Raw genomic sequence first — 16,442 nt, 5'->3', positions numbered from 1 at the left:
GGGGGAGGGAGGATTGCACACACTAGACCCGGAAAAAAACACCAGAGCAAACAAGGACGGGAGAGGAGAAAGGACGATATGGGGCAAAGACTGGAGCTGCTCATTTCCAGCCGCACCCCCCCTCCCCCCCCCGTGCCAGTTTTTTCTATGTAATGGTAGAGGGGAGAATAAATGACCTCCAAGGTCTCCTGTTCTGACTTCGGGAGTCGGGGAGAGCACTTCCGGTGGAAGGAAGGAGAATGAGAAGGAAGAGGAAAGGGCGGCACGGAGGAGGAGGAGGTGCCGCGCGTCGCCGAGGTGGCACCGACGACTCCGCCCCGGAGCTCTCCCAGGGCCCCTAGCTTTCCGCTGGGTCTGGCGGAAATGAGCCACGACTCCGGGCAGGCGGCGGAGCCCCCAGAGCTGGGCGGGCGGCGCCGCAGGCTGGGCCCCGTCTCCGCCCTGCCCCGCCCTACCCAGGCTGCCGCTGACCTGCGCGCCGGGCGGTGACAGTGGCCGCCCGAGGTGCTCTGTCCCTGCACGCCACGCCCCCTGCCCGCCCGCTGTCCTTCGGAGGCACGCCCCCTCTCGCCTCTCCGCCTCGACCCCCCTCGGGGGCCCAGGCGGGGCCCAAATCTCCGCCAGCATCGCCGCCATCGTCTGCGCCGCGTCCCTAGCTCAGCGAAGGAGAGGCCTCGCGCCGGACCCCCATCGCCTTCTGAGGTGGCCAGAGCCCCCCCGCCCCTACCCTGGATTTTCCTCCGCAGTCTCGCCCACCGAGCCGCGCGCGCACCCGATTTCGCGTCCCCCACCCCAGTTCCACAGTGCCTTGGGATTCTCGTTTATCTGGCCTAGCCCCCTCCCCCGCACCTTGCCGCGCGCCCCCGGCTTCTAGGGTCCACCTAGCCCCCCGCCGTTCAACCCACCGGGTCTCCTGTCGCCCCCACCGGCCTTGCTGCTCCAGTGTCTCCAGTCCTGCGCGCCTGCAGCCCACCAGGCTTTCCTCCCAGCCCCTCGCGCCTTGCCCCCCCCCCCCCCATCCCACCAATTCTCCCCCACCAAATCTCTTGCCTCTGTGACACACTCCTGCGCTTCAACCATTGGAGCTAGCATCCCTACCCAGACACACTCGGGATCTCACTCCCCACCCCCCACTCCCTAACACACACCCCTCGGGGCTTCATGGATCCCGGTCTCAGGGCTGCTGCCTATGGCAGTGCGTTGGGATTCATTATGGCAAGGCTCCCCTGCCCCCACTGTGCCTTCCCACTGCTCCAAACCAATCCACTCCAGGCTGCAGGGCCTTCGACCCTCCTTTCAACCAAATTTTGTGTTCTTAGAACAAACACCCTAGTGTTCCCTTGCTTAGGCCTGGCCCCACCCAGCCTGCAGCAGGCAACTCCTGGGCCCTTCTTTACCCTAGCCAACCTGACAGCTGTTGCCACACTTGCTTCCCCAACTCCTGGATATCCTTGATTTTTGGAACTCCCCCTCTCATTTTAGCTTGACTGTTCTCTTTTCCTTCTGTGTCTCAGGTGCCAGGATGGTGGGGGAACTCCGCTACAGGGAATTCAGAGTGCCCCTGGGGCCAGGCTTGCATGCCTATCCAGATGAGCTGATCCGCCAGCGGGTGGGCCATGATGGGCATCCTGAGTACCAGATCCGCTGGCTCATCCTCAGGCGTGGGGATGATGGGGAAGGGGGCTCTAGCCAAGTGGACTGCAAGGCCGAACACATCCTGCTGTGGATGTCCAACGACGAGATCTATGCCAACTGCCACAAGATGCTGGGCGAGGACGGCCAGGTCATCGGACCTTCTCAGGAGATTGCAGGGGAAGCTGGGGCCCTGGACAAATCTGTGCTGGGGGAAATGGAAACCGATGTGAAGTCTTTGATTCAGAGGGCCCTCCGGCAGCTGGAGGAGTGTGTGGGCACCATCCCTCCTGCTCCTTTGCTTCACACTGTCCACGTACTCAGCGCCTACGCCAGCATCGAGCCCCTCACTGGTGTATTCAAAGACCCAAGGGTCCTGGACTTGCTCATGCACATGTTGAGTAGTCCTGATTACCAGATTCGCTGGAGCGCGGGCCGGATGATACAAGCCCTGGCCTCTCATGATGCTGGTGAGAAGTAGTGTGGGGAGAAAGGAAGGGGAAGGTAGGTCAGCTCAGGGCCTCACAGGACACTGTGGCAAGAGCCTCTGCCTCATCAGTGCCTGAGTGATTCTGTTGCCTTTCTCTTTGAGTTGGGAGAAAAGGGGGTAGGAAGGAGGTGGGGGCATCTCTGCAGGAAGAGGAAGGATGCCTAGCTGGGGGGATGCCTGGCTGGGTCAGTCGGTGGAACACTGTACTCTTGATCTCGGGGTCATGAGTTCAAGCCCCATGTTAGGTGTAGAGATTACTCTAAAAAATAACAAAAGAAAGAGGACTGAGTCTTCAAGAACCTCCCATTAATTGGATCTCTATGCCAAGAAAGAGTTATTAGACAATTACAGATATAGATATTGCAGATATAGGTAGGTAGGTAGGTAGGTAGATAGGTAGGTAGGTAGGTAGGTAGAGAGATCTATCGATCCTGTGTGTGGCAACAAGGGATCAGACTAAGACAGTAGAGGATCTAGGAGGGATGCCTGGGAAGGGCAATGTTAGGGAGCAGTTAACTGACTGGGGTATGGGTTTCAGGGACCCGGACCCAGATTCTTCTGTCGCTGAGCCAGCAAGAAGCCATTGAGAAACACCTAGATTTTGACAGCCGCTGTGCTCTGCTAGCTCTGTTTGCACAGGCCACACTCTCTGAACACCCCATGTCTTTTGAGGGTATCCAGCTGCCACAGGTATTCTGTGGGGAGGTGGGGGGGGGCTGTGGACAAGATCTAGGGACCAGACCTTTGCACCCACCCTTGAAGGGTGGTGTGGAAAGAGTAGCTAGAGCTGGGACAAGGTGGACATAGGCCAAAGGTTGCATCCTACAGGTCCCAGGAAGGCTTCTCTTCTCCCTGGTGAAGCGCTATTTGCATGTCACTTCTCTTCTGGACCAGCTGAATGACAGTGCTGCAGAACCAGGAGCCCAGAACAACTCTGCTCCCGAGGAGTTGAGTGGGGAGAGGGGTCGACTGGAGCTGGAGTTCAGCATGGCCATGGGCACCCTCATCTCAGAGCTTGTGCAGGCCATGCGCTGGGACTGGGCCTCGAGCAAACAGGGGCCCTCGGCACGGTCTTCGTGCTCCATCTTCCAGCCCCAGCTGGCAGAGGCCGGCCCAGGGCTGCCACCTGCCCGGGTCCGGCCCTCCATTAGGAGGTCAAGGAGGTTCCGCCCTCGCTCTGAGTTTGCAAGTGGCAATACTTATGCCTTGTACGTGCGAGAGACGCTGCAGGCCGGGATGCGAGTTCGCATGCTGGATGACTACGAGGAGGTCAGCGCTGGGGACGAGGGTGAGTTCCGGCAGAGCAACAACGGCGTGCCCCCCGTGCAGGTGAGTGAGGGTGCGTGTGGGATACTGTTGGGGATTTAGCTGGGGAAGTATAACTGGGGTTCTGTGCAGGGGGCTCTGGCAGGCCACCCACTGAGAAAGCCCCCATGGGGACTGGAATGGTTAAAGGGGAATCAACAGTTGAGAAGGGAGCCATTGGAGAGCTGAGAAAGTTGGAGTTGAGGGAGCTATCAGGTCAGGAAGACTCACTCCCAGGAAGAAACATATTGATATAGCAAGACTTTCCTAAAGGTCAGGGTCGGGGAGAGAGTAGGTGAGGCCAGGAGGAAGTGCGGGGAGCATGAGCCATCAAAGGATAGGGTGGGAGGAGAAGCAGAGCCCATCCCCATAGGAGAAGGCATCCTTTGTGTGTGTGTTCATGTTCTCCATATGCCAGCGTTGTGTTATTTGGAGGTTGTTCCAGACCTGGTCAGGTGGTCAGCCTGAGGGCTGTATGTCCTCATCATTGGACCACAGCCAGTCATTGAGTGAGCCTTCTCTTCCCCTTCTCTTTTTTCCCATATCCTCCAGGTGTTGTGGGAGTCGACAGGCCGCACCTACTGGGTACACTGGCACATGCTGGAAATTCTGGGCTTTGAGGAAGACATTGAAGATGTGGTTGAGGCTGATGAGAACCATGGGGCTGTGGTCAGTGGAGCCCTGGGTGTAGGTGAGCCCTGGGAGAAAACAGGTCAGCGCTGAGCAAAGGAACAGTGGTCTGGCTGGGTGGGCAGTGACATCCCCATGCCCTGTGACCTGTAGCCACAGCCTTGCCCTCCTGGCGGTGGAAGCCCATGACAGAGCTCTATGCGGTGCCCTACGTGCTGCCTGAGGATGAGGATGCTGAAGAAAGTGAACACTTGACCCAGGCAGAATGGTGGGAGCTCCTCTTCTTCATCAAGAAGCTGGATGGACCCGACCATCAGGAGGTTCTCCAGATCCTTCAGGAGAACCTGGATGGCGAGGTAGAGCCAGTCCGGACACCCAGAAGTTGGAGGGCTCACTGCAAGGGCTGGTCTGTGACAGAGCATTTGGAAGGCTGAGGATGGGGAGTGGAGGTCCACAGTTGTAAGGGGCTGCAGGGAAGAGATCTAGAACGTTCAGAGGCATTGGCAAGCTGTGTGAGAAAAGGCAGCTGCCAGCCATGAGCGGTTCCTCAAGGAGAGGATGTGTGTAGAGATCCCCACCCCTACCAACTGCCCCTGGAGCCTCTGTGCCAGCAGGGCTACCTACAGTGAGAGCTTCTCCCCGATGACAGATTCTGGATGACGAGATCCTGGCTGAGCTGGCTGTGCCCATGGAGTTGGCCCAGCACCTACTGCTGGCTCTGCCACAGCGACTCGATGACAGCGCTCTCAGGGACCTGCTCAACTGCCGTGTCTACAGGAAATATGGGCCTGAGGCCCTGGCAGGGCAGCCAGCTTACCCAACCCTGCCGGAAGCCCAGGCCCAGCCTCAGGAATCAGCAGATGCATCCAGAGTGGAAGGTGGGATGCCAAAAAGACCCTGCAGCTCTGCAGACTGGCTCTAGGAGAGTGCTAGCCCAGGAGAGGCATCTGTGTGGTTTTTGTGCAATCCCGTCTGGAACAGGTGGCACCTTAGGAAGAATCTGAAGCTTAGAGTCGCTCCCTCCAATGAGTGAGGGAGGATGGAAAGTCAGAAAATACAAGAGATTTGAGCCTTAAAAAGCCCCCACGTTTGGGGGCGCCTGTGGGCGGCTCAGTTGATTCATTGTTCAACTCTTGATTTCCACTCAGGTCATGATCCAAGAGTCATGAGATCAAGCCCCACGCCCAGTGTGGAGCCTACTTAAGATTCTCTCTCTGCCCCTCCCCTGTCCTCTCTCTCTCTCCCCCCCCAAAAAAAAAAAAAGTCCCCACATTGGACTTTTTCTAGTGTAGAGAAAGCCAAATTATTGCATGCTTTTAGATACAGGGAAATGCTCTGCTGTTTGCAGACAGGAAGCTCCTTTGCTATTTTAAGAATATAAAACATAACATTTGTCACAAAATTGTCTTATAAATGCATTCAGAGATGCCCTAAGATCCCCAAACCTAACTTTTAGGGGGGCCAAAAAAAAAAAAAAACGTTTTTAGGAGGCACTAGGAATTATGAATCTGTCTGTCTTTTTCTCATCCTAACATCACCGACAATGGCCAACCTTTGTAACTTCCATCTTCCCGTAGGAAAAGAACCCTCAACTCAGCGTCCCGACACTCCTCTGAGGCGACTGATGGAGGGCTGCGGTCTGCCTGGAAGAATCTTCCTGGACCTGGAGCGAGCCCTCAGCTCAGAGGGGCCTCGGGAGATGGAGATCAAGCCGTTCCTGCTGCAGCTGCAGAGGCAGCCCCAGCCCTTCCTCACCCTGATGCGGGGCCTCGACACCCCAGCAGCCAACAAGGCCCTGCACCTGACCGTTCTGAGGTGAGGGGGTGGGGAGGGGCATTTGGCAAAGGGGTCTTTGAGGCTGGCTACACATCTCTCTGCTGCTGCCGCCCGCTCCCCAGGATCCTGATGCAGCTGGTGGACTTCCCCGAGGCGCTGCTGCTCCCCTGGCACGAGGCCATGGATGCCTGCATGGCCTGCCTGCGGTCACCAGACACTGACCGAGAGGTACCCCTGCCCTGCTCCGGGGAGACGCTAGAGGGAGAGGGCGTAGGGCAGCCTCTGATGAGGCAGACCCCCTCCCTGGGCGAGGCTTGGGAGGGCACAATGGAGCCTTTGCACTCTTGGTTCGGAATTTATTTTTAAAACTGAATTTTATTTTTTCAAATAGGTAATACATTCATACAGGTCACAAATCAAAACAGTACAACAAGGTATACACTGAGAATTCCCACTTCTACCTCTTCTCACTTCCACCCAATTTTCCCAGTGCTTCTCCGCATGTACTTTATTGGTTACCATTTGTATTAATTTATGTGTCCTTCTGGTGTATCCTTATGCAAATGCAAATATATGCAAACCCAAGTGTGTGATCTTACATGCCATCTCCTTTCTTACACAAAAGGTTATGTCTGTATTACAGTAAAAGCCTCGGTACCTCCTGTTTGGCTGGGCCTGTGGGGATAAGGTGGATGAAGGAGGTAGAGAGGACATCACATCTCAGAGTCTCCTGCCACAGGGAGGTCCTGGGTTTGCAAGGCTTGGCAGTGGGTGTCTGCAGTGCACACCTTTGGGCTGTTACCCAGGTTTTCATTTCAGAGGTTGACTCATTGAGTGTCCCTCTGTGCCCCCTCCCTGCCTGTGCTTAGGGCCTGAGCATCTCAAAATGCAGCCCCACAACTGGTTCTTGGGACACAGCCTAAAAGGGAACAACCTGGGAAGCTCTCTGCACCTATTGCCAACAAAATCAGTGGTTGAGAACCCCAGGACGGCAGAGTATCTCTTAGCTTTTCCTTATCTGTTTGCCTTAGGTTCTCTAACTCCACTCAGCCCTCGTGTCTCCCCGCTTCCTGCCTTTTTACTTCCTCACTCTGTCTTTTCACTGCAGTTGTCCCGGTACCCAGTGGGTGTAAATACTACTGAAGATGCCCTGTGGCCTGTGCCTTGTGCCCTTTATGCACCCACCCTGTCCCCATGTCAGGTGCTCCAGGAACTCATCTTCTTCCTGCACCGCCTGGCCTCCGTGAGCAGGGACTACGCCGTGGTGCTGAATCAGCTGGGAGCCCGAGATGCCATCTCCAAGGCACTGGAAAAGCACCTGGGAAAACTGGATCTGGCTCAGGAGCTGCGGGACATGGTGTTCAAGTGTGAGAAGCATGCCCACCTCTACCGGAAACTCACCACCAACATCCTGGGAGGCTGCATCCAGGTCAGGAAAGAGGGCAGGGGGAGGCTGTGGGTTCACAGCTGGGTAAGAATATGAAACCTGAGTGGGACCGGAGGAAGGGACCGTGTTCCTGAATTTGGGAAAGACAGGAGAGTCTGATGAGCCTGTGGGCATTTGTTCTCTGCACCACCTTCCGCATCTCCCACTCTGCCTCTGCCAGGGTTCTGGAGGAAGTCCCATTCCTGCTGGGTCTTTCCTTCGTATGTGTTCCCGTGTGTCCTCCATGTGTGCCCTCCCTCCTCCCCACGCCCCTTCTCTCCGATGTTCCGGCTGCAGATGGTGTTGGGCCAGATCGAAGACCACAGACGAACCCACCGACCCATCAACATCCCCTTCTTTGACGTGTTCCTCAGATATCTATGCCAGGGTCTGTGCCTGTCCCCACGTTACTCCACACCCCTCCGCCCCTGTTTTCCCTCCACACCTACCAGGCTGTGACGGCCACCCCTTCCCACTTGCCCCCAGGCTCCAGCGTGGAAATGAAGGAGGACAAGTGCTGGGAGAAGGTGGAGGTGTCTTCCAACCCGCACCGGGCCAGCAAGCTGACGGATCGAAACCCCAAGACCTACTGGGAGTCCAATGGTAGCGCCGGCTCCCACTACATCACCTTGCACATGCACCAGGGCATCCTCATCAGGTAACAGGCCCCATGTATGTGCTCAGCGACACACATACTTTTTCGTGACTTCCCTGTTTGTTTGGGGGAAGCACTGCTCCCCCCGCCCAACACAAACATGACCAAAGAGTCCCCTTGCCTCTGTCTACAAGGACCCTACTGGTTCCAGTTCTGATTGTTTCCTTTTCCCTGCTCCCAGGCAGCTGACTCTCCTGGTGGCTAGTGAAGACTCGAGCTATATGCCGGCCAGGGTGGTGGTGTTTGGGGGCGACAGCGCCAACTCTCTTAACACAGAGCTCAACTCGGTAGGGACCCCTATACCATGAGACCACCTTCACAGGGTCCGCCCTCCTGCCCAGACTCCTAAACTCATAAATTCTTCCCTGTCTTGCGCCCCCTAGAATGTAGAGTCCTTTCTCCCTGTGCCTATGTGATGGCATCAGGCCCTGAGCAGTGAGGATGGCATCGGGACCCCTTTGTCAGGACCCCTTACCCCTCCCCGGGCTAAGGGAAGGACAGAACAGGAGCAGACTTGAGTGCCCTCAGCATTCCCATCCACACACACGGAGGTAACAGCACTCTCTGCCCCCAACCAGGTGAACGTGATGCCCTCGGCCAGCCGGGTGATCCTCCTGGAGAACCTGACCCACTTCTGGCCCATCATCCAGATCCGCATAAAGCGCTGCCAGCAGGTTTGGCAGGAGTATGGGGTGTGGTCCGGGGACACAGAGCTCTGGGTTGTGTAACTGTTGCAGATCGTGAGCCAGAGCTCCAGGCTAGGCCCTGGGCAGCTCCAGGAATAAGGCCCAAAGGTGTGGCTGACCCCAGCCTGCTCTGAGGAGGATGCAGAGCAGGTGAAAATAGGCGTGTGCACATTGCAGGGCGGCATCGACACACGCATTCGGGGGTTGGAGGTCCTAGGCCCTAAGCCCACATTCTGGCCAGTGTTTCGGGAGCAGCTGTGTCGTCACACACGCCTCTTCTACATGGTTCGGGCACAGGCTTGGAGCCAGGACATAGCAGAGGACCGCAGGAGCCTCCTGCACCTGAGTTCTAGGTGTGTGCGAGCATGTGTGTGTGGCTGTGTGTGTGTGGCAGGTAAGACTGTTATGGGTGGCCCTGGCCCTTCTGTGGAGGGTATAGATGGAGAGCCAACATGTTTGGGAAAGGGGCTGGCGTGCTCTACAGTTTGGGGAAGGAAAGAAAGAATAAAGAGATTTCTTTGGTGGGTTGGATGTGGGATGTGTCTATTAACATGGGACAGCTTCAAAGTACCGGGTGGGGATTTGGTCTGGTTGGTAGGGGCTACCCTGCCGTTAGGCTGGGAAGATGCTAGGATAACTTACATCTTGAGCCTCTGACACCTGCCTCCCCCATCCTCACCCCCAGGCTCAATGGGGCTCTGCGTCAGGAGCAGAATTTTGCTGATCGCTTCCTCCCTGACGATGAGGCCGCCCAAGCGCTGGGCAAGACCTGCTGGGAGGCCCTGGTCAGCCCCCTGGTGCAGAACATCACCTCCCCCGGTAACCATCGCGACCCCTGGCCCCACTAATCGGCCCCTTCTTGTTCTGCCCCAGAGCCACCTATATTATGCCCTTGGCCCTTTTGGTACCTATGTTTGTTTGGTAGCCCAGTGCCCCCCTTCTCCTAACCACCTCCTTTCCTACATCTCCCAGGTGTCAGCTGACACCATAAGGACAGGTGGGCCTCGCTACCTGCGCCAACCCCATATGTTCTGTCCAATCCCTTGGTGCTTTCGTCCTCTTCCCCTGCCCTGGAGACATGGCCCACCACGGCTTGTTTTTCCCAATCTCCAGATGAGGATGGCATCAGCCCCCTGGGCTGGCTGCTGGACCAGTACCTGGAGTGTCGGGAGGCTGCCCACAATCCCCAGAGCCGCGCAGCTGCTTTCTCCTCACGGGTGCGCCGCCTCACCCACCTGCTGGTGCACGTGGAGCCCTGTGAGGCGCCCCCTCCAGCGGTGGCCGCTCCCCGGCCCAGTGAGTACCTGAGATTCAGGTGGGAGCTCGGTTAGGATGGCCTTCTGTCCCTCCTCCCGCTTTCCCTCCCTACCCACTAAGCCTGTTCACCTGTTTGTTTCACCCCCCCCCCCCCCCCCCCCCCGCTCAGGAGCATCGTTCTGGGGTGGCAGGAGGTCAGGAACAGCCCCGGGGCTCACGCTGAGCTGAGGGGCTGCTCCCACCTTGCCTCTGCCCCCTCCCCTGTCTCCACAGAGGGCAGAAACAGAAGCCATGACTGGAGCTCCCTGGCTACCCGGGGGCTTCCCAGCAGCATCGTGAGAAACCTGACCCGCTGCTGGCGGGCCGTGGTGGAGGAGCAGGTGGGCAGGGGCGGGTGCCGGGGAGGGAGGGTGCAACTGTCTGGTGGCATGCTGGGCTGTCCCTTCACGCTGCAGCAGCCGCTCTCCTCCAGGTGAACAACTTTCTGACCTCACGCTGGCGGGATGGTGACTTTGTGCCGCGTTACTGTGAACACTTCCATAATCTGCAGAAGTCGAGCTCGGAGCTGTTTGGGCCACGGGCAGCCTTCCTGCTGGCGCTGCAGAACGGCTGTGCCGGTGCCTTGCTGAAGCTCTCATTTCTCAAAGCTGCCCATGTAAGCCTCCCGCCCTCGCCTCTGCCCTGGACCTCTCCCTGCAAACCCCCCCTTCCCCACCTTCTCAAAACGACCACCCTTCCGTTCCCATTCAGCAAGGAACATGTATGGGTATATAACCATGTTTTAAAGATTCAGAGAGGGGCGCCTGGGTGGCTCAGTCGGTTGAGCGTCCAACTTCGGCTCAGGCCACGATCTTTGGGTTTGTGAGTTCAAGCCCTGCGTCCAGCTCTGTGCTGAAAGCTCAGAGCCTGGAGCCTGCTTTAGATTCCGTGTCTCCCTTTCTCTCTGCCCCTCCCCCACTCACACCTGCTCGCTCGCTCTCTCTCAAAAATAAACATTTAAAAAATTTAAATAAAAAGTGAAAGAAACACATAGTGACCTGAAGCATGCTGTGCTAATATATCTTGATGTACTTTCTTCAGTCTGCGTGCATGATTTAACAGTTTACTCACGAGTAGCTAAAATGCTTTAGCCTGTTCTTTTTTGACCGTTACCTTAAAAGCCTTATTTCAGAGTTGCTATTTGTCCTTATTTTTTATTTAAAAAAAATTTTTTTAACATTTATTCATTTTTGAGAGAGAGACAGAGTGTGAGCGGGGGAGAGGCAGAGAGACAGAGACAGAGACAGAATCTGAAAGCAGGCTCCAGGCTGCCAGCACAGAGCCCGACACGGGGCTCAAACTTATGAGCCATGAGATCATGATTTTTTATTTTTGTATAAATTCCATCTAATGGATGTACTATAATTTACTCCAGCATTCCTTAAATATTTAGTAAGTGCTTAAAATGTGTCAGGCACTGTGATAAGAGCAAGTTCCCTGTCCGCAAAGTTTATTGTCTTTTCGGGAAGGCGCACACTTAAGCAGATGACACACTAAGACAGGCTAAGCACCCTGGCCAGCCGACAGTAGAGCAGGGGGAGCTGAAGCAGTGGCTCCTTGAGTTGCTCCTGGTCATTCTGTTGTATCAGTAACACTGCAGTGTGACCATCTTTGTCCACATAAATTATTAACTCCCATTAAATTATTGTCATTAGTTTAATTTTTAGACATGTTCGGTGTGCAAAAACACTTCCTAATTTGCACAACTGTTAACCACTTTATAAAAGTTTGGTAAGTGGGGCGTCTGGGTGGCTCAGTCGATTAAGCGTCCGACTTCAGCTCAGGTCATGATCTTGCAGTTCATGAGTTCGAGCCCCACGTTGAGATCTGTGCTGACAGCTCAGAGCCTGGAGCCTGCTTCTGATTCTGTGTCTCCCTCTCTCTCTGCCCCTCCCCTGCTCATGCTCTGTCTCTCTCTCTCTCAAAAATAAATAAAACATTAAAAAAAATTTTTTTTAAGTTTGGCCAAAGTGTTGACCAACTTACGAGGCAGCTTAGCTGTTCATATCTACGTCCTCAGACCTTCCTCTCTGTTCCCACTCACCTCCTCCAGTCACGCGTTCAGGGTTTTCCTGTGCCCTCCCCATTGCCCAGGTGAGTGAGCAGTTTGCCCGGCACATTGACCAGCGGATCCAGGGCAGTCGGATTGGCGGAGCCCGGGGGATGGAGATGCTAGTGCAGCTGCAGCGATGCCTGGAGACGGTCCTAATTTTCTCTGGCCTGGAGATAGCCACCACCTTCGAGCATTACTACCAGTGAGTGTGGACCTGGGGAGCGGATGACAGGGGCAGGTGCCAGGCGAGCACCTGGGAGTCTGGGGTTGGGGCAGGCTGGAGTCCTGGCGCAGGCAGCTGGGCCGGGCCGAGTGCCCACACTGAGGCTCGGCCCGGCCTGTGTGTGACACCGCAGGCACTACATGGCAGACCGTCTCCTGGGCGTGGGCTCGAGCTGGCTGGAGGGGGCCGTGCTGGAGCAGATCGGTCCCTGCTTCCCCAACCGCCTCCCCCAGCAGATGCTGCGGAGCCTGAGCGTGTCCGAGGAGCTGCAGCGCCAGTTCCACGTCTACCAGCTCCAGCGGCTGGATCAGGAGCTCCTGAAGCTGGAGGACACTGAGAAGAAGATACAGGTGGGTGGCGGTAAAGGGATTAGCACGTGGGGAGGTAGGAGGAAGAGAGGAGAGGAGTAGACCAGAGGAGGCCCACCGGCTGTCGGGAACCCCGTCTCTTCTGCAGGGGGGCCACGAGGCCAGTGACAGGGAGCACAAGAGAGAGAAGGCAGAGGAGGCAGAAGGAGCGGGGGCAGCAGCGGCCACAGATGTGGCAGGGGAAGAGGAGGAGGACGAGGAGGAAGATGAGGATCTCTACTATGAAGGGGCGATGCCAGAAGTGTCCGTGCTGGTCCTGTCACCACGCTGCTGGCCCACTGCCTCCATCTGCCACACGCTGACCCCCAGAACCTGCCTGCCGGCCTATCTCAGGGGCACTTTGAACCGATATTCCAACTTCTACAACAAGAGTGAGGAGCTGGGCAGAGGGCGGGCGGGGGCCGGGGGGTGGGGGGGGGACTGGCTGGAAGAGGATGGGATTCAGGGAAAGAGCCTGTGGGTGGGGCTAGGCCCCAGGGTAGGAGCCTCAGTGAAGAAAGTGAGGAGCTTAGGTTTGGGGTGAGGGGGTGGGGTTGTCAAGCACCAGATCCCCAGACTGTTGCCTTTTCCATGCTTAAAACAGACATAGGACTCTCTTTAGAGAGTGGGAGGTGGGGAGGATGGAGTCAAGCACACCTGAGGTCACCAGAAGGGACCTCCCTCAGTGGCAGGGCTCTGGCTCCTGGTCAGTCACCATAACCTAAGCTTCCCATTGGGGGCTGATCCTGGCCTGGGCAGCAACACAGGAGGGGGAAGAGACTCAGACGCTGCCCTCAGGGGGCTCCCAGACTAACCAGGGAGAACTCATTTCTCGTGGATATTCCAGTTTGATGAGAGCCCCAGTCCTTCCTCATTTTGTGGTTTTGGCCTCCCTTAAAAAAATGGGGAACTCCTGGAAGTCACTGATCAGAATCCCCTTGCACAAGGCTAGGCACAGAGTGGGCTCCCGGATTCCTGAGGCTTACCCAGGAGGCAGATACAGGGAAGGCTAAGCTCTAGAAGTTCAGACCAGGAACCACGGTATCCATAAACACTGGGACACATGCTCTGCAGACATTAGCAGGGGCAGAGCTCAACCGACAGTACCCCCTCACCAGCCCTGACTCCTTTTCTCCCTGATCCTTCTCAGGCCAGAGTTACCCTGTCCTGGAGCGGGGCCCTCAGAGGCGACTGCAGTGGACATGGCTGGGTCGGGCTGAGCTGCAGTTTGGGGACCAGACCCTGCATGTGTCCACCGTGCAGATGTGGCTGCTGCTGTATCTCAATGACCTGAAGGTGGCCCTGCTCCTCTATGCATCTGTGCTCTCTGTAGCTTGTCCCTCACCCTTCCTCCCTAAACCTCGACTCTCTATCCTCCCTCCCTGTACCTTCTCTGCTCCACCCCTTAGGGAAGACTAGAATGTTTCCCTCCTCTTCTTTAAGGCTGTCTCTGTGGAGAGTCTGCTGGCACTCTCCGGGCTCTCTCCAGACATGCTCAATCAGGCGATTGGGCCTCTTACCTCTTCGAGAGGCCCCCTGGACCTTCAAGAGCAAAAGGATGTCCCAGGAGGTGTGTACCTGGGGCAGAGGGGCCTCTGCTCTCAGCCTCCTTGTGGGCCTCCCACTGAAGACCAGTGCTTATTTCAGGGGTGCTCAAGATTCGAGATGGCAGCGAGGAACCCAGGCCAAGGAGGGGCAATGTGTGGCTCATCCCACCTCAGACATACCTGAAAGCAGAGGATGAAGAGGGCCGGAACTTGGAGAAGAGGCGGAACCTTTTGAATTGCCTCATTGTCCGAATCCTCAAGGCCCATGGGGATGAGGGGCTGCATATTGACCAGCTTGTCTGCCGGGTAGGTGGGGCTGGGCAGTGGGGGAAGGAACTTTCCGGTGGGGGCGGGCGGGAGCAGGGGGAGGCGGGTCCACATTTGAAGCCTCTGGTTCACTACGGAGCCTGTATGTGTGTAAGGGGTGGGGTTGGGGGAGTCTGTATGTGTGTAAGGGGTGGGGTTGGGGGAGCCTGTTTGTATGTAAGGGGTGGGCTTGGGGCGTGCCTGATGTCCTTAGAGCTTGCTGGCTGGAGGCTTGTGTCTGGAGTGGAAGCTAGAGGTGGAGTGAGCTGGGTCTCTCCAACCTGCTGTTCGCCCTTCCCTCTCCTTCCCAGGTCCTGGACGCTTGGCAGAAGGGCCCATGTCCTTCCAGGGGTTTGGTCAGCAGCCTCGGTAGGGGATCTGCCTGCAACAGTACCGATGTCCTCTCCTGCATCCTGCACCTCCTGAGCAAGGGCACAGTGAGGCGCCATGATGACCGGCCCCAGACGCTGTCCTATGCAGTCCCTGTGACTGTGATGGAGCCTCACACCGAGTCCCTGAACCCAGGCTCCTCAGGCCCCAACCCACCCCTCACCTTCCATACCCTGCAGATTCGCTCCCGGGGCGTGCCCTATGCCTCCTGCACAGGCACCCAGAGCTTCTCTACCTTCCGGTAGTCCTGGAGATGGGATCAGGGCTTTCTACAGAAATAAAATGCAGAAGTTTGGTTACATGGCTGGCGTGGTGAATACTAAGGATCTGACAGGGGCAGCAGGGACTTTCCTGGCTAAAAGGGGAAAGGAGCCAGCACTCTGGCTCTGACACTGTCATCCCATGCCAGGAGTCACTATTAGGGTGAGGATGGCAGCCTGGGGAGAAAGGTGGAGGGAGTCAGGTGTGACTTAGCAGCCCTGCTCAGGAGGGGAATTAAGTGAACAGGGATAGACCTCTCCCCCCCACCCCTTCTCAGTATGTGGCCAGAAGTGTTTTCACCTGGCAGGTTGGAGACCCGAGTTCCCCTTGCCACGCACTGGATGGCTTGTAACTCGGGCAGACTGTTAAGCACGGCTCCATATTCTTTCATTTGTAGAATTGGACCAGAGTCACTGTGGGTTCTGATGAGCACCAGGTATGGGAGCATTTGACATGCTAATGAGGCCCTCTCTTGGCTCCCACACCCAGCAGTTAGGATAATGCAGGGCATCTTCCCTAGGTAAGGATGACAGGGTGAAAGTGACATAAAGGACGCTTGTGGCTACTGTAGACACCCAGGAGCCTGAGAGTGTATTCTGTCTCTAAGCTTCAGGATCTGGGCTGGAAGCAGAACTAGAAGGAACTGCAGCTCCCACAAGCTTCTGGTCATGCAGAGCCGTACGGTCGCCAAAGCCAGACTCCCACTAGTAGCAGCAACAGGCCACAGGCCACTGTCACCGAGGTTTGCTCTGTGCCGCTAGAATGGACTCCCCCGGCCCCACCCACACGAGGAGGGCAGGTCAGGCCAGGGAACCCAGTGCCAGGGGTGGAGCTCTGCGTCCTGGCAGGGGTGATTAAGGGAGTGAGGAAGGAGTGACCCAGGCATCCTGAGTCCAAGGTTATTGCAACCAAGAGATAAGGGAGAAGGATACAGAAGAAAGGAGGTGAGGAGGAGTGAGGAAGAGTCAGGTGGTAAGAGAGGGCACAGAGGCCAGACAGGGAACTGTGTGCCACCCAGGACTGAGATTTGGAATAGAATCTGTAAGGGAAACAGGCCAGGGCTCAGGAGAGTCAGGATGCCCAGGACAAGACAGCAAAACAGAGGGCAAACAGGGTAGCCACAGAAGGCCCATGATTGCTTTACTTTGCAGTATGGTGGCCCCATGATGCTGTTGGTGGTTCTCAGAGCAGAACCACCTGGTTGGTCCATGTTCTTCTATGAGGCAGAAGACAGGCAACAGGCACTGGGCCCCAGGGCACACTGGGGTTGCTAGTTTGTCACTTGGGTGAACAGTCCTGACTACCCTTCTCTTACCAGGACCAGTAAAGACCTAAGCCTCTTCCCCTGCCCTCAGGACTTTCCATCCCTACAGGGCACACACTTCCTGCGTGACTTGGGACAGAAGTTTGCTACCCTGA

The 16,442-nt window shown here is 56.6% G+C and overlaps 1 protein-coding gene across 1 annotated transcript; it reads left to right on the top strand.

Moving 5' to 3' along the window:
• Positions 1–266: 266 nt before the first annotated feature.
• Positions 267–15,061, top strand: CUL7 (cullin 7). The gene is made up of 26 exons (XM_058734002.1): positions 267–702; positions 1,515–2,102; positions 2,661–2,812; positions 2,951–3,451; positions 3,980–4,118; positions 4,211–4,413; positions 4,707–4,935; positions 5,635–5,872; positions 5,956–6,061; positions 7,035–7,262; positions 7,557–7,647; positions 7,746–7,917; positions 8,096–8,201; positions 8,493–8,588; positions 8,778–8,953; positions 9,286–9,419; positions 9,714–9,896; positions 10,131–10,237; positions 10,330–10,512; positions 11,991–12,151; positions 12,306–12,522; positions 12,629–12,911; positions 13,670–13,815; positions 13,963–14,089; positions 14,167–14,372; positions 14,684–15,061. Exons 2-26 carry the CDS (start codon positions 1,523–1,525, stop codon positions 15,005–15,007), a joined length of 5,088 nt encoding a protein of 1,695 aa, XP_058589985.1. The 5' UTR covers positions 267–702; positions 1,515–1,522; the 3' UTR covers positions 15,008–15,061.
• The last annotated feature ends 1,381 nt before the right edge of the window (positions 15,062–16,442 follow it).

This window comes from Neofelis nebulosa, chromosome 6 (assembly GCF_028018385.1).
Source record: "Neofelis nebulosa isolate mNeoNeb1 chromosome 6, mNeoNeb1.pri, whole genome shotgun sequence".
Taxonomy (NCBI): Eukaryota; Metazoa; Chordata; class Mammalia; order Carnivora; family Felidae; genus Neofelis; species Neofelis nebulosa.
Note: the sequence above shows the minus strand (reverse complement) of the source record. Positions and strands in the feature narration are given on the sequence as shown.